The sequence below is a fragment of the Chiloscyllium punctatum genome, chromosome 8 (assembly GCF_047496795.1).
Source record: "Chiloscyllium punctatum isolate Juve2018m chromosome 8, sChiPun1.3, whole genome shotgun sequence".
NCBI classification, from domain to species: domain Eukaryota; kingdom Metazoa; phylum Chordata; class Chondrichthyes; order Orectolobiformes; family Hemiscylliidae; genus Chiloscyllium; species Chiloscyllium punctatum.
Genome location: NC_092746.1, coordinates 87,413,130 through 87,437,332, shown reverse-complemented (window position 1 = coordinate 87,437,332; position 24,203 = coordinate 87,413,130). Strand labels below are relative to the sequence as shown.

At 39.3% G+C, this 24,203-nt stretch overlaps 1 protein-coding gene across 4 annotated transcripts in view; it reads right to left on the bottom strand.

Moving 5' to 3' along the window:
- Positions 1-24,203, bottom strand: part of myo3a (myosin IIIA) — a 444,520-nt gene that overhangs the window by 180,327 nt on the left and 239,990 nt on the right. For all 4 annotated transcript variants that reach the window (XM_072575981.1, XM_072575982.1, XM_072575984.1 and 1 more), the window contains exons 12-19: positions 18,451-18,555; positions 17,724-17,807; positions 14,872-15,074; positions 14,622-14,720; positions 14,129-14,243; positions 12,062-12,188; positions 3,600-3,810; positions 1,663-1,822 (exon numbers count right to left, since the gene is read on the bottom strand). In XM_072575981.1, coding sequence (XP_072432082.1) covers positions 1,663-1,822; positions 3,600-3,810; positions 12,062-12,188; positions 14,129-14,243; positions 14,622-14,720; positions 14,872-15,074; positions 17,724-17,807; positions 18,451-18,555 — 1,104 coding nt within the window. The remainder of the gene's footprint in view (positions 1-1,662; positions 1,823-3,599; positions 3,811-12,061; positions 12,189-14,128; positions 14,244-14,621; positions 14,721-14,871; positions 15,075-17,723; positions 17,808-18,450; positions 18,556-24,203) is intronic.

The following is a 24,203-nucleotide window of genomic DNA, read 5'->3' as shown; positions in this document are numbered from 1 at the left end:
TCATTCTTTCATATTACTAGCTAGCTTACCCTAATATTTCATCTTCTCCTTTCTTGTTGCTCCACTGATTTCCCTGCTGGGCTCCCCTTCTAACCAACCTTGTCCAGCTCCTTCCTCATGCCTTTGTAGCTATCTTTATTCAATTGTAAAAGTGTTACATCTAAATCGAACTTCTCGCCGTCAAACTGCATGGTGAATTCTGTCATATTCTGGTCACTGCCCCCTAGCTTAAGCTTCCTAATTTATTCAGCCTACTTACACATCACTAAATCCAGAACTGCCAGTTCCTCAATTAACTCTAACACAAGCTGCTCCAAAAAAAACTCGTAGAGTTCTCAAAACTTGCTAAAACTCATAGACATTTTGCAAGTTCCTTCTCTAGAAACCCACTACTAACCTAATTTTCCCAGTCCATCTGCATCCTGAAGTCTCCTATAACTATTGTAATGATGCTTTTCTTAAGTGCCTTTCTCTCTCCTGATTTACTTTCTTCCTACATTCTGACTACTCTTTGAGGGTCTGTACACAAATCCCATCAGGGTCTTTTTACCTTTGAGGTTCTTCAACTCTGCTCACACAGATTCTACACCTATATGACCTCTTCTATCGATTTAATTTCATTTTTTATAAACAAAGCAAGCCTGCCCACTCTGCCCATTTGCTTGTGCTTTCAATATGATATGTATCATTGGATATTTAGTTCCCAGCCCTGAGTCCCTTATAGCCACATCTCTGTGATACACACAATATCGAACCTGTCAATTTCAATCTGCGCTACCAGCTCATTTTCCTTCTTCATATGCAAAGTGCATTTAGGTACAACTTCCTCGGTCTTGCATTTCTCAGGTCTACCATGGCATTTACTGCCAACATATCTCCTGGTAGTTCCTGTGGTTACCCAGAAGCAAATAAATACCTGGGTTCCTAAATTGATCTCCCTGATGTAACGTAGATACAGCTAAAGCATGTGCAGTGATAGGTGTCCTTGTTGGTTTCTTTGTGAGGAACAAATCAGTTTGATGGAATACTCTCGAATTGCCTGGATGAGTGCAGCACCAACAACACTCAACTATCCTGGACAAAGCATCAGGATTTATTGGCACATGATCCAGCACCTTCAACATTCACTCCCTCCACCCCCAATGTACACTGGCTGCAATGTGCATCACTACAATGTTAATACACTGCAGATATTTACCAAAGGTCTTTAAACAGCATTTTCCAAATACATGACCCTATCATCTAGAAAGGAAAAGACAGCAGAAACATGGAAAAACCACCACCTGCAAGTTCCCTTCCAATCCACCCACCATCCTGACTTGGAAATATATCACCATTCTGTCAGCATTGCTGGGTTAAAATCCCTTAATAAAAGTATTGTGAGTATCCCTACAATACCACCCTACACTACAAGGAGTGCTGCTGTTGAATAAGACAGGTCACCACTACCTACCTAAGAATGTCCCAAGGATGAAAGCCACAACATAAACATGAATGTTTCTTCTTTTCTTAAATGTTTCCTTCAATTAAAGTCTTCTCATAAATGAAACACTGACACAGTGTTTTTAATGTAAGATCTAAATTCAATTATGGCATCTTAAAAATAAACCCTTGCCTTCAGACCAGCTTTACAGGCCATTTGAGCAAACGCATTGACTGTACCTGCTCCAATGCAAAGATGTGTTGATTGAAGTAGAACTGAATCTGTTCATTGGCAATGTTAATGCATAACTGTTCAAAGGAATTTCTCTTAAAGTTCTCAAAGCCAAAAATATCAAGAATTCCAATGTTGGCTCCTTTGTCTGTACTATCAGCATCATCACTAGAAGGCAACATCAAACAAATTAGGTTTAAATTAATTTTTTCTGACATATGAATTCAGTTAACACTTCATTTGAGAAAGAAGACCAAGACACTGGATTTATCCTCGTGGCTGTATGAAACAGTAGGGCGACTGTGGTAAAACACACTCAGAGGCCCAGACACTACCATTGTTCAGCTGCGCAGAAAGGGGCAGATAGCCAGTGGATGGGATCAGAGGAACAGACAGAGGTCTGCTGAACCAGGTAAGGAATCAAAAAGTGCCTGTTGGCAAGGAAGGAACATGCAGAGGAAGTTGCAATTTTCCTTGTGTGATCTAAAGGTGCACTCTGACCTTCTTTGTTTAGGTTTGTGTTAATTAAAATATGACTATGTATTCATTGATATAATAGACCTGAGTTATATATGGAATATATTATATACCTATATATACACACACATATTACATGTACAAATATGGGGTCTCATCTGCTTTTAATAGGCACCTTTACTACACGGAAGCATGACAATGTTGGCCAGCCGGAATAATAAATAAGTTTGGAATTGTTCAGCAAGAATTAGCACTTTTTAAGGGCACTTCACCCACTCTCAGTGGACAAGATTAATTAAAATTCCCTTGATAATTTTATTTACCATTTCTGATTTCTTGTCCTTCTCTGTCCTTTTCACCTAATAGAGCTCAGAAGCCAGGAGTCCATTTGGTATAGATTTTGCTGTAACAATATGCATCTTGACTTTCTACTTCCTTGACTTCCTTTTTAGAATGGCAGCTTATCTGTATTCAGTGCTGTCTGTAAGGACATGGCTGCAGGTTCACAATTCATCACCAAGGGAGTCCAGGCATATGGCACAATGAGGCCATTGAAAGAGCATTGTGTTACAGGCTGTTTTCCAAAGGGTTTTTTTTCTTATTAAAGTTATCAGGGAAATGCTATAATCTGAAGACTAGTGTCAATATCATCAGACGGGTTAATGAATGCCTCATCTACAATAATCAAAAAACACTCAGAGTTTCTTTAATTTTTGCTCCATCAAACCAGCAATCGGAGATATTTTGCTCATATTCAAATTAATGCTTTTCATTTAGTTATATTCATGTCTTCTTTTAAACACTGAATAACTCTGAATTTGGCCTATGTTTTAAAACATTTTATTGACGTACACAGACATTCTGCAAGAGAGAGTATGATGCTAATTGTTCTACATTGTAATCCACGTGTAATAAGTTAAGACTTAAGAAAGCTAGAATAATTTGAGACAGATATTTTAATTAAATAAATAGAAATTATAAAGCCAACCATTGTGTGCCAAAATGCCCCTCCTGGTATATGCATACCACCATGTTCATTATTTCCCAATATGAAATGTGGGACTATTTTCAATATACTTTGTATTACAACCATTTGAGATCAATGCTGCAGTTGGTTTACGGATTTGTTTGTCACCTGTAACACTTGTACCATGCAGTTTATGTTCTTAGTATAAATACCTTAATTGATTGTATATCAGGTGTATACAATTTTAGTCTACCAATATGGGACTTCGAAATCAATACTTGCCCTGACAAGAGGATTTTGCAAACAGCAAAGAAGGCTGATATGAATATCTTCTCTTCCCTTGATTGAAAGATAGTTTAACCTAAACATGCAAGCATGAAGGACATGCCTCAGAAATGAATAAGTCTAGGTAGCTTCCTAGAAAGTAGTGTTATTACTCATCAATTCACCACTTATGGCAAGTCAGTTTAACAGAGCAAAAATGACTGATGATGTTATTACCTCTGAAACGTCTCAGGTTTTAGTAAGGTATTGATGCGGTTGACTATCCAGCTGAACAGGCGACCATATAAAGCCTTGGCTGTCGCATCTCTGACATCAGTTGCTTTCTCTACTGTATTGGGTCGTACAATTGTTTCTCCTCGAGTCACTACACAGTGAGAGGTGAGAGCTTCCTGCAGCTCATCAGTTTGGATATAGAGCAATGAAGAGGCTGGAAATTAGTAAAATACATTGGAAAATTAAAGAGAAGAAAGCACACAGCAAGAAAAAAAAGATAATGAAAACCAACCTCAAATATTTAGCTTTGTCCTGAATAGATTTGATCAAGGCAACGTTTGAGAAGATGAGAGTGATTTCACACAGAGGTAAATCTGACATTGTGTAAAAATATAAAACACTCTATAACGGATGAGCAATCCATGTTACACCTCTTCCAATTTCATTTCCATTCAAGATTCTGTTCCCCACTTCCAAAACACACCTCACTCCCAACAAAACTATCTTCTATCATTCCTCCCATCTCACCCACTCTGACCCCTTCACACTTCCATGAATCCTTCCAGTTTTAATTTGGTCCCAAGGAAGTCCTTTTAAAAGGTTTTCTATGATTCAGCTGTTCGAAGAACATAAAAAAAAGTGAACCAGCTGGCCCACGGCCTATACTTTACAAAGCAGTGATGCTCTACTCATCCTGATTCTTAACACTTTTATCTCATCAGCATCCGTGGAATCTTCTGAGAGAAGTGAAAAGGAAGATAAAATATTCAAGGCCAACAAGAGAAAGGAAAAGCTCCTCTTCAACCATTTAGATAATCAAATCAGAAAAAACGTCCAGCTTTAGTTTCAAAGTGTGCACTAAATCAGCACACATAGCATGAGCCAATTAACAGGTGTTACTGTCTCAAGGGCTTCCCAGATCAGGCCTTTGTTTAAAATGCCATTTTGATGCTAATGTACCTCCTTCATGATCTGAAGAAGTTAAAACCGCAGCCTTTTGGAAACAAGGTGGGATTTTGGTCGGTGCATGTCCCTGATGATTTTAATAGTTTGCTCAATTGTTTTGAGGCAGGAATACAGGAACTGCATCTTGTATGGTTTACTTTATATAGAATTATCCTTGTAATGTAATCTAATTGGGGATTTGCTCTGCATTTGTTACATAGCAATGTTCAAGAATCTTAACAGCTTTAGGTACGGTAATACTAAGATCTTACACATCTCAACTAACCTTAGCTGCATTTTTTTGAGTTGTCACTGAATTCATTCTCATTAGATTACTGTTTTTTTCTTCCATTATTGACACTGCAGTCTCTGTACTGAATGTTTCCTCCCAGTTTGTTTTTATTTTGTCAGTGGTGGATTTGATGGAGGAATCAGCCCATTTAACTGAGGCATCAATACCAATTTTAAAAATTTATAGATGTGATGGATATCTCTGCTCATGTACTGAGTGATAATCTAAAGTTAATTATGGGAACAAAGTCAACCATACGCTACATATTTTTAATTGGAATTGTGATGTGAAACCCAAAATGCAAAAAAATTGCTGTAAGTTTATTTTAATAATGTCAATAATTTTCAAATTTTTCAAATTTCATCCCACAAATTGAATAAATTAAAAATAAAACTCCTGGCCTGATTGCATTCACTGACAGACAGTACCTGGCTCCCTTCAGCACCAAACTTAGAGAGCAACTGGACAGCTAAAGCAAGATCAGCTTATGCAAAGGGAATCTTAAGGTCATTAATTCACTGTAAATGTTTGTCAGGAGCAGTGGGGTCAATTAGGAATGAAAATGGATATCCATCGTTGTAACAGAAAGCATGGCTGTGGTATTAAACAGTACTGAAGAATCTAACAGGCTATGATTACAGCTAACTTTTATGTATGAACACTACATTCTTTGGACAAATAAATATTTGGCCAATATTAAGCTGTTACATTTGTAAAAGAGGGTCATGTTTTCAGTACGGTGTCATGCTTTAAATGATTTGAGTTAAGATGAGTTTTACACTCTTGAGTTATATACTGTGATACATTAATACTATTACAGGCATGCTTCTTAAAGATATAATTCCATCCCAACTCTGAGACATAGTACAATATTTCCCCTTTACCAAGGTAAAAAAAATCCTAAAACAGATATACAAGGCTCTACTTAGGCACATATTGTCGATTTGCCCAAGGAATGGGCAGAGAAAAGCAGAGAAAAAAGAGTTTACAGGAATAACATTTCAAAGCTCAATGTAAGACTTTGGAGAACTCATTCTGATCTGGTGATCATACACCTATCTGGAGATGTATGGATTCCTCAATGTTAAGTCAATTTTAATAATAGAATCCTGGGCCTTATAAATTGAGACAAATGCTACAAAATCCATGAATTTATATTTAACATAAATAAAATGTTAGTTCACCCCCAGCTGAAGTATTATACCTAATTCTGGGAAACACACTTCAGAAAGATGCTTTAGAGGATACAGACATGATTTACTAGTATTTACTTGAATAAAGATTTTCCAGAGATAAAGAAAAAGAAATGCAGGGGATGGGGGGAATGTTTTAAAGCCAAAAAAAACTAACAGTACCCAATAAAGAGGACAGTGAACCACTGAGGCATACAGCACAGAAACAGGCCCTTTGACCCCAACTCGTTTATGCCGACTATGTTTCCTAAACTAGTCCTATTTGCCTGCATTTGTCCCATATCCCTCCAAATGTCTCCTATCCATGTATCTGTCCAAATTTCTTTGAAATGTTGTAATTGTTCCTCCTCTACTACTTCCTGTGGCAGTTCATTCCATATACACACCATCCTCTGTGTGAAAATGTTATTTCTCAGGTTACTTTTAAATCTTTTCCCTCTCACCTTAAACCAATGCCCTCTAGTTTTGAGTTCCTTTACCTTGATGAAAAGACCTTGGCTTTCCTTGGCAAAAGAATTTATCTATGTCCCTAATGATTTTATAAACTTCTATAACTTCATAAACTGAACCTCCTACACTCCAGAGAAAATAGTTACAGCCTATCCTGCCTCTTCATGTAACTCAAACCTTCCAGTTTCAATAACATTCTTGAAAATCTTTGTTGTACCCTTTCCAGTTTAATACCATCTTTAGCAGGGTAAACAGTATTGTATGCAGTACTCCAAATATGGCCTTACATGGTTTGGACTGTTGTCCAATTGTGGTTAATGGTCTATATCTCAAAGCTGCCAGTGTACTCACAAGGCTGGTGGTTCATCAGCTTGGTAGTCCCAGCAGCCCCAACAGAAGGGGTGGCACAGCTGAGACAGCAGGATGAATGACGAAGGCACCATGCAAAAAAAACTCTTGAAGCCCAGGTAAATTTTTTTTTAACTTTGCAGGCAGACACCAGTGATCAAGATGGGGGAGGGAACGATGAGTCCTTCCTGTGGGATGGCCACCTTGCATACAGGGAATGCAGTTGCCCATGGAGGAACACTCCATGAGACATGGAGTGACAGATAGAGACCACCTCCTCTCTGCCAGAAACCATTGGAAGATATCCAAGGTGTAGTTGGTGGTCTGACAGCTAGGAAATGCCAATGAAGGCAGAAGATGGTCTTTCCATAAGTCTTAAATTAGCACTGTAACTGCACTGTAGGATAAAGCATTCAGAAAGAAATAATAAGAACTCTGCTAAAAAAAAGTGCACTGAAATAATGCTGGGTGATTTTAATACACATATAGATTGGATAACTCAGGTTAGCAAAAGTAGCCTAGAAGATAAGGTCAAGAAATGTTTTCTGTAATAACCTCCCAAAGCAGCATGTTCGAGATTCAACCAGACAGCAGATTATCCTAAAATTGATAACATGCACTGAGACAGGATTAGTCAAAAATCTCATAGGAAAGGAGTCTCTGGTAGCAGTGATTGATGACTGAGTCTAAAGCTAAACAAAATGATGAATTGGATAAAGACAATTGTAAAGAAATGAGATTAACAGGTAGGACAGTAGAAATGTGGGACTGACATTTAAGGAGATGTTTCATAGCACTGAACAAAGATACATTCCAGCAAGAAAGAAAGAAAAACTAGGATCTATTTTTAAGGAAATTATAGCAGGGCACTTTATACAATCAGACATTGTGAACATAGTTTTGTGAAAGAAAGTTGTGTTAGTCTAACTCATTAAATTACTTTAAGAAAATAGCAAGCAGAATGGATAACAAGGAAATCTGTAAATATGTTATGCTTCCAAAATCAGGAGCATAGATTAAAGTAATTGGTCGAAGGATTAGAAGAGAGTTGTAGAATAATTGCCTTCACGCAGATAATCATAGGGGTCAGAAAACCACTGATTGAAAAGCTGACAGATGCAAAAATCCCCTTTCTATTTATGATAGTGTACTTGAGATCCTGTAACCATAATACAAAAGCACAGTATCAATAGGATGCTACTTGGTATGAAGGTTATATAAATATGCAAGTATGAGACAACGCAGGGAGAAGTACACCATATTCAGTGATTTTGGGGTCTAGATAGAAGGGTCATTCTTGCGAGCCTTCCATGCCATAAGATGATAATGGTCCATCGAAGTTAATCATCGCCTGTGTGGCTCAGAATCCCCAACATGGGCCTGCACTCTCTGCTGGTTTGTTGCAGAGGAAAGCTACAAGCTCAGAAGGTGCCCAACTTTAGGTTTTTGTTTTGTCTGTGTACTCTTCTCAGCCTTCTAATCAACTGAGCTTTATCTTCTGCTTGTTGTTTCCGATGCTGTTCAGCCAGCCTCCAGGGTCACTGAAATCAGCAACTGTCTCCCAGTTGGTAGTATCAATGTCTGGCATTTTCATATCTCACTTGCAAGTGACCTGGTAGCTGCAGTCTGGAGTCCCAGGAGGTTGTGACTCAATGGGCAGTTTATAGGAAAGCCATTTGATGAACATAGAGCCATAGAAATCTACAGCACAGAAACAGATCCTTCAGTCCAACTGATCCATATCCAACAGATATCCTAAACTTATCTAGTCCCATTTGCCAGCACTTGGCCCATATCCCTCTAAACCCTTCCTATTCATGTACCCATCCAGATGCCTTTTAAATGTTGTAATTGTACCAGCCTCCTCTGGCAGCTCATTCCATGCATGCACCACCCTCTACATGAAAATGTTGCCCCTTGGGTCCCTTTTAAATCTTTTCCCTCCCATCCTAAACCTATGTCCTTTAATTATGGAATCCCTGACCCCAGGGAAAAGATTTTGTCTATTTACCTAATCCATGCCCCCTCATGGTTTTGTAAACCTCTTTAAGGTCACCCCTCAGCCTCTGACGCTCCAGGGAAAACAGCCCAAACCTATTCAGCCATCTCCCTATAGTTCAAATCCTCCAACCCTGGCAACATTCTTGTAAATCTTTTCTGAACCCTTTCAAGTTTCACAACATCCTTCCAATAGGAAGGAAACCAGAATTGCACACAATATTCCAAAAGTAGCCTAACCAAAGTCCTTTACAGCTGCAACATGACCTCCCAACTTCTACAGTCAATGCTCTGACCAATAAAGGAAAGCATACCAAACACCTTCTTCACTTTCCTATCTACCTGCGACTCCACTTTCAGGGAGCTGTGAACCTGCATTCCAAGGTCTCTTTGTTCAGCAACACTTCCCACAACCTTCCCATTAAGTGTATAAATCCTGCCCTGATTTGTCTTTCCAAAATGCAGCACCTCACATTTATCAAAATTAAACTCCATCTACCACTCCTCAGCCCATTGGCCAATCTGTTCAAGAGTCCTTTGTGCTCTGAGGTAATCTTCTTCGTTGTCCATTACGTATCCATGCTTAGCAAAGTATGTATATTGATCATCATGCTACAGAGCCTCTGAGTTGGTCACCTTGTTTTGCCAAGAGATGCTGCAACTATGTCCCTGAGACAGTGAGTCAGGAAGCTGTTTAGCCATTTCTCCTGCTTAGCACATAATTTGCAGGTCCCACCACTTCAGTGGTGTGCGCTAAGGACAAAGCCTTGGTAGAATCACAGTTTGGTGTTCTCAGTCATAAGGTCACAAACATAGAAACAGAATTAGGCTATTTGGCTCTGCTGTATGATCAAGGCTGGTATGTTTCTCAAACTCCATTCTCTCAATAACCCTTGACCCCATTACCAATCAAGAACCTATCTATTTCTGTCTTAAGTACACTCAATTAGAGTCAAAAGAACTACAGATGCTAGAATCCAAGGTAGACAAGCAGGAGGCTGGAAGAACACAGCATGCCAGGCAGCATTCAGGAGGTGGAGAAGTCAATGTTTTGGGTGTAAATGCACTCAATGACATGACCTCTACAGCACTCTACAGCAATGAGTTCCATAGATTCGCCACCCTTTGACTGAAGAAATTCCACCTCATCTCAGTTCTTTCATATTCTTCACTCAGCTTGGACATAACATCTGCAGTTTTTGTGAAGTGTGTGTTGATTGCAGCATCAAGTGGCAGATCACTGAGGTGAGTGTGGAGTGTAGCTACCAACAACTCCAGCATCACAGTTACAGCAATGATAGCTGACAGTATAGTGACATCCTGGACCATAACATTAGTCTTCCTGATAGTGATGGCCAAACCAAGCACTAGTTGCACAATTGTTCTAAAACTCAGGTGAGAAAGGCTGAACAGATTTTCATAATTTCCGATTAGTAAGTAGATATACCCTACAGACGATCTGAAATCAGATGGCAGCAGCAAAAATAAGAATAAGCCAAAGAATGGCAGTGCGAGAACATAATACAACAACGGATCTCAAAGGATTCCATGTTGTCCCATCTTAACTAACCCTAGCTGTCATGTTGTCATGGAAAGAGGAGATCTCAGCTTCGGCAGGCCAACAATTTTCTCCAACTGTTTAAATAAAATACCTTTGCATATATTACCAAATGTGTTGGTGAGGTTGATTTGATAAAATGAATATATACTATTTTTATATCTAGCTGGTGTCAGTGTTCTGATTTGGTGGCATGGTTTGTTCTGAAAGAAAGTGTTAATTATACAAAGTTCTTGACAGCATCAAAGCTCAAGTGGTATCTGATCAATTCTATTTGATGTTTACCGGGTCATGATGTCAAAGGCTGGAGAGCCGTACACCCTTGTCTGCAGCCACTCTTGCATTGAAATCTCCCAGTAGCGAATTATCTTCAGATTTAGGGATTTTGTTGAAAGTAATGTCAAACTCCTCAAAGAATTGATTTTTTTTTTGCCAATGACTAGGAGCATAGTATTGTAGCACAGAAACTTATGAAGTTAACTGGCCCTGACTGAGTTGAGAGAAGGATAGAAAGAACAAGTTCTGAACTATTTGCCTGGTTACATCTTCAAAAGTAGAGATTTGCTCACAGCGGAAGTACACTGTGGTCAGGTATTTCCTCTAACCTATTCCCTTGGCAGTTGAACATGCAATGTAGCCACTGAAACAAGATTAATTCTGTCAGAAATTTAAGAAGGGAGGGAGGAGATTTTTGAGGCTGTAGGAAATCTGGAATCACAGAGGAAAACAGAATATCCAGAAAAATAGCACAAATTGTCAAAACATGACATACATTGTTTCTATGCGAGCTCACCTCTCCTCTACCAAACTGTATGGGAAAACCATGAGAACTCTTCTGAAACTCAGGGCCATAAACGAGTCACAAGAACACTCAAATTCGTTATTGAAAGACAAGCATTAAAAATTATGTGAAATGAGAAAATACTAAGATGAACTCATTAGGACTACATTTCTAAAATGGAATCTGTTTGGCAAAGTATTGCATTTTAATTGTTCTCCTGATTTTATTGATGTGAAATCAGGAGGGCCATAGTCAGGTACTGACCCCTGCACCCACCTCTCTGTTCACAGTCCCCACTCAGTGAGTGACTCTTGCTGCAATCACATGGTATGTCCACATAGACTCTTACAAATTTTTATAGATGCATCATAAAAAAACATCCCACCTGGATGGGATGGCAACTGCTCTTCCCAACATTACAGAGTCGAGGCCCCCAGTCTCCCATCCATTGACTTCATCTATACTTCCCACTGTCTCAGGAAAGCAAGCAACATAATCAAACCCCTCCCACCCTTGCTATACACTCTTCCACCCTCTTCCATTCAGCAGAGGATATAAAAGTTTGAATACACATGTGAACAGATTCAAGAACACCTTCTTTCCCACTGTTAACAGATTTTCAAATGGACTTCTCAAATGTTGATCCCTCTTTACACCTTCTCAGCAGCTGTAATATTTGTCCTGCACTCTGTTCTGTTTCTCTAATGCACTTGTGTAGTATGATATGTTTGTAAAGCACCTAAGACAACACTTTCCATAGCAAGGAATCAAATCAATCAGATGATGCTCCACATTGGGATGATACACTTATCAATTTATTCTGCAGTTACAAGAATAACCTTTTTTACATAATGCATGTGGGAACTACAACAGATATACAAATTTTTACTCATAACTTACCATTTTCAAGCATTTCAAGATTGACAATGTTACTTTTGTCAGTCTGGTGTTCCGTCACAACTGAGGTGAACTCAATGTTGCCGATATTCAATATGGCTGCCAGAATGCTGTATATGTTCCCCAGTTCCTGTAGAAAGGTGTTCATTTATGAATTTAAATATTAACTGAAAGTATCATTATGCATATGAGATTATGTATTTCACTACAAATACTGGTAAGAAAGATGCAATGGAAATAAAAACTAGGGAATGGTAAAACAAGCTGGCAACATTCTGCTCACTATTGTATGTTTAATTTTTCAAAATGCCTTCGATAAGTTATCAAATAAGAGACTTGTGACCAAGTTTCTAAAGTGTGGAGTCAGGGGACAAATCACAGAATGGATAAAGACATGATTACAAAATGGGAAACAGTGAGTTGTGGTTACATTCCAATATAATGAGTATATTCATTTCCAACTTTAAGTTTTTTAAACTGTTTTATTCTCCCTCTGGGAGGTAATTACTTAAGCAGGTAAAGATTAGAAAGTGGTGTTCCACAGGATTAATGCTCAAACTGCTGGCTTTCACCATTTATATAAGTAATTTGGACTGAAGAATCAGAATAGAAATTCTAAAATCTTAGCCATCCAATTGGGGGTGTAATGACTGCAAAGAAGCACTGAGACAAAATACAAAGAGGCACGAATAAACTTGCTGAATTGATAAGCAGTTATCAAATAAACCAATAAATATTGAATGCGGGGAGTTGTATTTTGGTAGGAAGAATAGGAGGTCACATATGGTTTGAATTTCAGGGGTGGACCTGAAAGACGGCCAGAAGTGGATGCAATTAATAAAAGCCCACCCCTCAGTGTAAGATGGGGCAATAGATAGACAGGCTCAGAGTGGAACCTCTCCCATCAGTGGGAGGAAGTCCCACTGGGGCCAGCCAACCTTATGAGCCAGTAGCTCTTGTACCCTTGTATCAGTGCCAGAACATGCTCAGGCGCGCTGCTGGGACTACTAGCATGATTATACAGAATTTTAATGCCAGAGTTCAGTCCTGATCTTTAGGATATGGCGGAATTGGCCAGTCTGCTCATACTATTCCAAATTCATTCTGACCAGAGCCTTATATTACCTCAGCAGTACATCTCTGTTCTTATTTTCTAGCCCTCTTGAAATTAATATTGACATTGCATTTGCCTCCCTAACTGTCAACTGAAACTGCATGTTAACCATAAGAGAATCCTGAATGAAGACTCTCGAGTCCCTTTGTGCTTCCAAATTTCTGAAGCCTTTCTCCATGTAGAGAACAGTCTAAGCCTCTATTCTTCCTATCAAAGTGCATAACTTCACACATTCCCTACTGTATTTCATTTGTCACTTTTTGCCCACTCTCCTTGATGGTCCAGGTGCAGGTCCGAGCGTGGGAAGTTGGCCAGGAACTGCCGAGACTTGGGTCACAAACGCATCAGTACATTTTAGATATAGGGTAGGTGTTGCTATTTGAAGGTGAAACCAGAACTATTTCTACCTGAATTCTTTATAATTGTTTGACTTTCTAAAATCCCAGTTGATACTTCATGAGCAATTTAACTGTATCTACATCCCATCCATGGTAGTTCAATAAAAAGGATACCACCAGCTTCTGAAGGTAACTAGTGGTAATGAAATTTATCATTCTGGCCAGTGAGGACCACACAATCAGAGTTTATAATAAAATAACTTATAATTAAAACAAAAGTGACTGATACAAATTTTCTACAATGGTGACAGAATGTCAAGTGAGAGAAAAAAAGATGTTCAAAGTCTGTCACAGAAGAGACACCTGATATGTACAGAGACTTAATAAGGTTAGAATATAATTAAGGATGAAGAAGGGCAATCAGTTCATCTTAATACAACAATCCAGCTCGGCATCTGTTTATATTCAAATGATTCTAATGCATTGGCTCTATTCTGTTTTCCCAGAGTTCATGCTATTTGTTCATCAGTACCTTATTAAATAAGACAATAGATAAGCCAGTTCATAGGATTCAATGCTAATGCTTGAATGTTTCCAAAGAAAATGATGCAGGTCTACCTCCAGGGTGAAACCAATGACTTTGAAACACTGCTCGAGGGCTTCAAACTGGACCTTGTAGAAATAATTAGTTACAATTTCTTCCATCATTGTAATTTTCTCATCCTGAAGATACCTAAAAGATTTTGTAACAAGTTAATGATCAAATCTGATACTAAATTAAGCAATGCAACACACAGATGGGAATGTCAAGTTTGTCAAAGTGTATGGATCATTATTATTACAGTGCAAAATGGCTCTGGTCTCTCAATATGTGTAGTAAATACTTCTCAATTATTTTTAATTTCGTGCCAAATGGTAGGCTGAAAGATTTCTTCATGAGTCAAGAACTGAAAAGTTAAAATAAAGCCTTTTTTTAAATGTTTCCCTTATTAGAACTATGGTATTAACAAAATTCAGAATGAAGTTCTCATTGTAGGTCAAACTCCAGCAGTGCAATAAAGACCATATCAGCCTGAACTCAGTGTTATAGCCTCTACATAAGCCAAATTACCTTGGTGGTTGACCTTTGGATAACTTATAATGCGCCAGCTTGTTCTTCTGTGCTAGGCCAGCATAGATATAATAGAAAATATGGAAGTTTTTCTCTCCCCTGCAAAAAAGTGGAAACAAGTAATAATGTAGAAATTGACCCATCATTTAAATTCACAATGCCTCTTATTGTTTTGATACTCTCAATGGATGAGGCCTGTCGTATTGAAAGTTGCTGTAAAGCAGTAACAAAGATTTGTTTCTTTACTTACGGAGCCTGGTGGATGACTCTTGACTTCTCTAGCAGGTACTCTGAGATCTGAGCCCCCATGACTGTCCCACCGCTGGTAAACCTCATTTCCAAATACTTGCCAAACCTGCTGGAGTTGTTGTTGATCACTGTGCAGGCATTTCCAAATGCTTCGAGTAAGTTGTTTACCTGGAGAATCTTCTCCTGCAGCATCCTGTTGTTGGTCTGTAAGAGAAAGATTCGCTGGAAAATTTCCTGAGGAGTAAACTTGAAAAAGAACCTGGAGCTTATTTTTCATGACCTGTTTTATTTGTGACTTTCACCTCGCGCTGCTCACTATTCCCCCACCCCATTGTTAAGAGAAACAATTCTGTTGGTGCAATAAGTATTCTTTCTTATTGCTCCTCCTAGGGATGAAGTGGAGTACTATACATATTTATGTACTTTCGGAGCGACGCTCCTTCATCAGGTGATAGTGGAGGGCTCAATCCTAACACACAGAATTTATAGGAAAAATTTACAGTGTGATGTAACTGAAATTATACATTGAAAAATTGATTGTTAAGTCTTTTATCTGTTTGAATACCATGATAGTTTCACTTCTTTTATGTGTAAATCACAAAACCTTTTGCATTCTCAAGTTAGCTGTTAACAATGGGTGATAGCTAGACAATATGGTATTCAAACAGGTGAAAGACTTAACAATCAATTTTTCAATGTATAATTTCAGTTGCATCACACTGTAAAGTTTTGCTATAAATTCTGTGTGTTAGGATTGAGCCCTCCACTATCACCTGATGAAGGAGCGTCGCTCCGAAAGCTAGTGTGCTTCCAATTAAACCTGTTGGACTATAAAGTGATGTTGTGTGATTTTTAAATTTGTACACCCCAGTCCAATGCCGGCATCTCCAAATCATATATTCATATAAACATTGATCTCATCTTAAAACAATCCCTAAGGTAATAGATCAAAAAAGTAGCTTCTAGTGTATTATAAGTTACCATATTTCCAGTAGCTTCTATTTGTCAACTAAAGCAGGAAGATTGAAGAGCACTGTGATGTTTTGAGGTAAAGCTTAGAGTCTCAAGTCTTGCTGTTGTGAATGGTGACACAGTGCAATACCCCTGCATCAAGGCATAGGTCATGGGCTGGGAGCTGTCAGTGTGACATTTTCCAATTGTGGCCCAGCATTTTCCTTTCTTTCTCCTGGCCCCTGAGCACCGTTGAAAGTATAGTGTCAACTGCCATTGCTGCTTTCTCTCCCAGGGTGTGGGAGATCGGAGATAGCCCTTAATAATCCGACCACACCTGAGGAAGAAGTGGAGCTGCAAAAGCTTGCAATTTCAAATAAGCCTGTTGGACTATAACCTAATGTCATTTGACTTTTGACCTAACAATATAGAGGGAGACAATGAATAGCTGATGTGGTGGCGATTCCCCGAATTGCCTTGCAGATTCATTTGGCATGAAAATGTGTTGCTGGAAAAGATTCATTTGGGAACCATGTTAGATGTGCTGTGTGCATGTGTTTTAGTTAAAAGTAAGCTCCTCAAAAACATTACCTGCATAAAAGTCAACTTCCTTAACAATTTGCTTCAAAGATGGGTCTCAAAAATTCAATTTTTACTTGAGTATTTCTGAAGGGCGTTCAGCTCACTTTAAAAGCAGCATGGTAAAGGAATTCATATAACAGCGGGAATCACTGTCACTCTCATTAAACAGGAAGTTGTATGCATACCTTAATGTGGAAAAAAATGGAATCAGTGTGTTTCAAAAAGGTGGACTTGGTTTAAAAAAAAAGCATTGAGACTTAGTGATGACTGGGTGCATTCCATGCAATCAAACTGAAGTATGAAGAGGGTTCCAAGTTGAATTTGTTGATCTTAGCCAGATCAACTATTGAGTGTATTTAGAGGGAGGTGGGGGTCTCTCAGCCTTAATTGCCAAGTAATTATCTTTTCTTTAACTTACGAATAGTAGCACGTGGGCAGGTTTGATTTTGGTTGCACTGCCCTCTGCAATATAATATCCCTTACTCTTTCACTGTCAGGCTTCATGCTGTAGCAGTGCCACTCAGGTACAGTGCCAGAGGGTTACCAGCTTCTGTCTAGTGCATTCCCACAAACCTCAGCTAGCTTCAGAAGAGAATAATGTAACAGGGAAGAAGGCTGTAAAAGCAAAGGGTCAGAATCCAATTTTGTAGACATTTGGCTCTTGCAGAAAATGTTATGTCATTTTACATTTTCTTTTGTGGACCAAAAGGGTAATTTACTTCATAGTTTAAGCCAGTAATGTGCATCGCAAGCTCTGTGGTAACACTGTAATGATGTTCAACTCTGTTTATCAGGATTTGTCACTGCTCTCTGGCAAAATATGGCAGATCAATGGGAGAAACCACCCCCAATTCTCCACCTCACTACCACAACATCCCATTGGTGTGTTGATGCATTGCTACTGTTATGCTTGGAATCATCAATATGTTTAAATCATGAATCCTGTACAATTGGAATAAAGAAAATACATTCTAGTTCTGCACTTGAGTGGGCACTGTGCATTAATCTAGAATTCTGAGGAAAGGAATCAATGAGAAAATATTCTTGTACTCGGAGCATACATAAATTTATCTTGATTGATCCAGAAAACATAACGATAAAAATTATAGCATATAAAATGAATTAAAATGCAAATGAGGATTTGAGTTGAAGCAGGTAACCTTAAGTTAACTCACTGGGCAGGAAAACCATTGTTTGAATGTTACATTTGCACTTGCTCTACGTTACATTGAATTGTTTTGCACTCAATCCCACCAGCTTTTTGATGAGTGCATTACATTAAAATTTCTCCCAGATGTATATTTTAACAATATACAATACCTTTCCAAGGACAGTGAGCTGCTCAACCAAGAAGTGGGTACTTTCAGTCTTCCCAGCGCCACTTTCTCCACTGATGACAATGCACTGACATAGTTAAGGAAGACACATTAGTCATCACATCCTTCTACTGAGATCGCAAACAGCATGAAGAGATTAAAAATGTGAAATGGTGTAGAATGACTTTCATAGAAATATGGAATAATTACAGTTCAGAAGATGACTATTTAGCCTATCATCTGTTTCATATCATCCAACAATTTTTAATTTGTGTCTTGTACATCTAGGTCTGCCACTAAAATATATTCGGAAGAGCAGGGGATATAACACTGATCCCTTAAAATCTTTGCAATAAAACTCCTCGAAATTTGAGAAACAACTGTTCAGTACCACTCTTTATTTTCTGTTGCTCAGCCAATGTCGTATCTAGGTTGCTATTGTCCCTTATACTCTTTGAGTTCTAACTATGTTTACAAATTTGGTGTATAGCACATTATCAAATGTCTTTTGGAAGTCCATCCGTTGTCCTCATCAACTCTGTTACCCCATCAAAGAGCTCAAGCAAGTTAGTTAAAATCTACTCAAAACCCGCTTAGTTAAACCTAAACAAATTTGAGCTGGTTTTGCTTAGTCAATCTGCATTTGCCCAGGTGAGTATTCATTTTATCCTAATTTATCATTTTTCAAAGCATCCCTAAATCTAAGATATTTGTTGAGGAATCACAGGTACCTGATCTGAGTTGTAAGTGACCATAGCCTGGTAGGCAGTGTCAGCCACAGCAAAGATGTGGGGTGGATTGGCAGTATGCTTCGCGGCAATGTACTGTCGGGAATGCTGTTAACAATAAAGTACAACTGAGCATTAACATATACTCATTGTTTACCTGTTGATACTAGGAACGAAATGATCTCTTCAGTATGCAGATGATGAGATAACTATTTGTCTATCAGTGAAGGTACTGAAGTAAATATGCTAACAGTCAAACCAATTCCTGATGAAGGGCTTTTGCCCGAAACGTCGATTTCGAAGCTCCTTGGATGGTGCCTGAACTGCTGTGCTCTTCCAGCACCACTAATCCAGAGTCAAACCAATGCCAATATCTTTAGCAAATATAGAAAATCCACAGCAAAGAAAGACACTATTCAGCTCACAAGGCGAAGTATTTCCTTCCATCTTTCTTTATTTAATCATATCTCCATACCCTTCTATTTATTTAGTCATGTGTTAGCTTCCCCTTGTGTCAGTGCTATGCTGTTTCTGAAGACAGCATTCGTTTCTTCATTCCCATTATTAGGAAATACAAATCCATTCTTCATTATTAACCAGGAAGACAGAAACATTGTTTTATCCTCCCATTACCATTAAGTTTCCAGTCAACTTAGACACCACACTAACTAGCTAATCAGAAAACATGAGCACATATGAGCTGATTTCAAACTCAACACTCAAGAAGTACATCGTGGGCAGTGGGAGAGTGGCATGGTTCGGTTAAGATAACTGGTGCTCGGGATGTTGTTTGATTCCCTCTCCTGTCCTATGCTGCTACTCCTTGTCAACCTCCCCTCCCCCTGAGCACTAACTTTGGAGCCCTGGCATCTGCAGGCTCAAGTACTGCCCTTGAGCCCTGAACTCTCTCAATAATTTAGGGTTTCATTTGGTAATGGACGAGTCAAGTGGAGACCAGCAATTGAGATTGCCCAGGTGTCTTGCTGAGGGACCCACTGTGTGTTATTCCCTGCCCTGTCTGATGGCTCAATTATTTATTTTAGTTATTTCCACCTGCATTGCCAATTTTTTCTCATGATGGTTCTGATGGTCTGCCTATCACAAGTATTCAAAAATAAACCGCTTCTCTGCATAATGTGTTCAATAGTATGGAAAGCTCAGAAGCTAAAACTCAATACATTAGAGAGAAAATCGACACACAATAGCTGCACAATAAGAATCTTCTCAGAAATGCAACCTGATTGAAGGAGTACGATACCTACAAATTATTATTTGTTAAAGTCTTCCATTAGGGCCAAACAGCAGAAGAAAATGCAACACCTGAAAATTCCTCCCAAAGCTTCTCCACAGATAAAAGAACACAGATGTGTGCTGTACCACTTCCCTCCTCACTTGTCTGAGAATACATTCTTCCTATCGCCACTGGATTGCTAGAAAGCCCCTTTGCCTCACAACCCCTCAGGAGCCGTGAACACATCTTCCATCACTTGGTAATATAGAAAACGTAAACTCTTCTCCCACTTGCCATTAATTTGCCAAGGTTATGGGTGTAACTTAGTTTGTGTGAACAAGGTCCTGACCATCAGCCAAAGAAGAAATAGGAACTGCACGGTATTTCCCTTTTGGTAAAAAAAATTGTTTTTGTGATGTGGGCATTACAAGCTGGCCACCATTTATTGTCTGTCCCTCGTTGGCCTTGAGAAGGTGACAATGGCCTTTGAGACCCAACACTAAGTGTAATTAGGCTCTTACCTGGACATCATTGGGATTCCCACTCAATTAAATCCCCAGTCAGGCAGATATCTGCCCCTCAAAAGCTGCAAGCCAACCAGGGGCTTATAGCTCCAGTCCTGGCAACAACACTGGGAGCAACGGCCACTGGAAGGAAGGCACTCGGGTCTTGTCCAGGATTGTCACTGGATGTCTGGAGTGAGTGCAGTGGGACAAGGTCAGAGTCATAGGGAGGGGCCTCACCAGTGCATATGGGAAGTGGGGGGAGGGAGAAGGGGATCGATGCAAGGACAGTGGCTGGCTGTCAGCTGTCCTCCATCCTTGCTGATGCCAGGTCACTTGAATTCCTGTGACTGATGGCCTCCCTCCCATGAGGCAGGCAACCTGAGTTTGCTGGGCAGTTTTCAGGAGGCACAGGAGATTCCAGCCAAATCCCTGGGGCCCTGGTATGCTGATAGATAATTGGTTCCAAGCACCTCATTACCAAGGCTTACCGCTTCCGGGAGGCGGTGTCCCAATGTCAGGCTCTTCCCCCACAGTGAATGAGGTACAGGTCACCCCCCGCCCCCCCCACTCCTCTAATGGCATGCCTGATTCTGCTGGCACTCACACCAGCAAACCTAACCCAGCATGCTCCATTGAATTTTGCATAATGCCTCTTGCAAAGAATGTAAACTGCTAAGGGTAAGACGCAAGCTCAAAAGATGATGCAGTGCTAACCAGATCAGACAGTTCATCCCAGGCTGAAAGTCTTTGGCATGAAAGTCTTCAATTGGACTCCACAGCCTCACAAGAACCTACAGCATGCACACAAGAAATGGCCATCTCGTGCTGAGATGAGTGTAAACGTATGGCTAGTTACCCCAATTTAAGTTTTATTATGAGCAAGGTAGTGTAGTGTTCAAGGGTCACCTGAGGCTTGTGTTAATGAGCTGGAGACATGAATTTAAATCTGTTAATCAAATAATTCCAGAACTGAAAGTTAGTCTCAGTAAAGGTGATGATGTAATCTGCTGGATTGTTGTGACACTCAGGTCACTGCATTCCAGAAATCTATGATCCTTACCCAATCTGACTGACATGTGACTCTAGACCTTCACAATATATGACTCTTAAATACCCTCTGAAATAGATCAGCAAGTCACTGAGTTGTATTAAACCATGACAGCAAAGTATAAAAAGAAAGAAAATCAGGACAGAGGCACTTTGCACCAACCAGAAATCACAAAGGTACATCCTGCCCAGTTCATATTGTAAAGTCTGCCTCCCTAATATCTGAGGACTTGGACTATTATGAATGCAAAACCCAATAGCGTGTTTATGCTTTAAACTGTCTCTTTCTTGCAAAATTAAACAGAATGTCCTGGATAGTGAAATCATATGCCTGGTTGTTATGGGAAAAGAGATTCAGGAGAAAACCTGTAGAAACCTGTGCTGAAAATGTGTTGCTGGAAAAGCGCAGCAGGTCAGGCAGCATCCAAAGAGCAGGAGAATCGATGTTTCGGGCATGAGCCCTGCCCGAAACATTGATTCTCCAGCTCCTTGGATGCTGCCTGGCCTGCTGCGCTTTTTCAGCAACACATTTTCAGCTCTGATCTCCAGCATCTGCTGTTGAAACCTGTGTCCTGGACACAGACTCTCAGTCAGAGAGAATCAGAGAGAGTGAGCCCAAAGCAATTGGTACTTTACAAGCAGAGCAAAAAATCAGAATGTTTATGAGGATGGTTTCCCTGTTTGAAGAGATGGAAGTTGCAGGGTTTGCAATTCAATTCAGGGGTTCGCAGGAGATTGAATAAAGGAACTTTTACAGGTTTCTAGAAGACATACTCTGGAATAGAAGAGAGAACTGAGTCAATTAAAAAAACTGGGAACAGCTTGGGAGTTAATCACTCAGTCTACATATCAGCAGAGAGTGTGGTGGAGCATATTAACCTGGAAAAATGTATTTTTGGTTGAGTTAATTCATTAACTAGGAAATATATTTTCTGTAATTCATCATTCAAGTTTCCTACAACAAACTGTTCAGTTGATAAAAACAAAAATGCTGGAGAAATTTAGCAGGGATGACAGTACCTGTTGAGTAATAAATAAAATTAATGTTCTGTTCGAAAGTTCTGAAGAAGAGTCATATTGTACTCAAAATACAACTTCTGTTTCTCTTTCTATGGATGCTGCCAGACCTGTTGAGTTTCTCTAGCATTTTCTGCTTTTATTTCAGATTTCCTGCAGGATTATGCTTTTATTTGGAAGTTTAATTGATGTTAGTTTTATATTGGTTCATCGAGGTCAGCCTTAAAATATGAGATCTTGTTGTACTATTCTTTTTATGTGATTGCTGAAAAAATTCATACCTTAATTTACATGTCTCTTCAAGGATCATACAGAACCAAAATTCATGGTGTTATCCCACAGACAAATGAGTTAACAGCCTGTACAAACCTAATCATAGCATAAAGTCAGCATTTTGGACATCTTTATCACCATTGTAAATGATTTCTATTCCATTAGCAGGATAGACCCACCAAGAATAGAAACACAATGACGTAAAGTCAGGAGAGAATGGTCCATGAAACTTCAATTTTGTCTCTGTACTCCATGAAGTGTCATGACATCAGGTCATATATAAGCCAGGAAACCTCCCAGTGTGTTTGCATCCCAGTTTGTAGCTTAGTCAAGTTGGTATTCTCAATTTGTCAAATGGCTAGTGCTGTTGTAACTGTAGTAGCCCCATGGATTGCAATTTGTTAAACAGTATGTTATAGACAGAACCAAGCAATCCCACAGCCAGCAGATCAGATAATTGCTTTGCTAGGCTATCCAATACAGCTGTGAATAGCAGTGAACAACATAATAATGAATTGGAGAAGGATCCATGAAATTTTCATTCTCAATGTTGGGGAAGCCCAACATGTCAGTGTAAAATGCAAGGCTAAAGTGCTTATAACTACAACCATCTTCGGCCTGAATAAGGAATGGGTGGTCATCTCTGCTTGTTCTGATGTCCCTGACGTCACAGGTACAAGTCTTCAACAATTCAATTCACTTTACTTGATATTCAGAAAAGACTAAATGCAAAAGACTAAATGCAAGGCTGCTGCAAAACTATTGGCCCCAATAATATCTTTGATATAATCAAAAAGACTTGTGTTCCAGAACAGCCTGCACCCCTGGAAGCCATTTCAGTACAGTTACAACATTGGCGTCAACCCAACAAAGTGTAAACTTGCACAAGTATGTCATGTCAGGAAAAAGCAGAACAAACCTTAGTAAAGTTGTGGTCAATAAGAACTAGAAGTAAAACACGTTACTGATTGAAAGCATATCTAGCCCAAAGGAAGATGATTATAGTTGTTGGAGATTAATCACCTCAGCCTCAAGACAGCTTTTCAGGAGTTTCTCAGGACTGCATGCTGAGAAGCAAAGAATCCCTACCATGTGGAAGCAGGCCATTCAGTCCATTGAGTCCATTGAGTCCATTGAGTCCACAGCGAGACTATCAACCTCCCATCTGTCACAAGTGACCAGAAACATTACTGAAGCAGCTATAATAATTCTATGGCTACAATTCAGAGATACAGGTTAATAAGATTTGGCCACAGGGGTACATGGGTCTAATAGCAGCTGGTGGAACTCATTGAGTTAATAACATTCAGTTGAGAACTGTAATTTTCAGTTACAATCACCATGGAGCTCACATTAATTGCTGTAAAATCCCATCTGATTTAACTCATACTCTTTTAGAGAAGGAAATCTGTTACGTTTACTTTCTGTGGTCTAGCCTATACGTGATTCCAGTTACATATTAACGTGATTGACTCTTAACTGCCTAGCATCACTTAGTTCAAGTGCATACAAGGAAATCCTAAATTCCACAAAGGAATACAATGATTCCCCAAGGCCTCTCAGCCACCTAAAGTATAAATCAAGATTGTGATGGAATACTGACTCCAGCTCCAACAAGGCTCACAAAGCTCAACACATCACGCTAATGCTGCATGCTTGAATGGCACTCCATTCACTCCCTC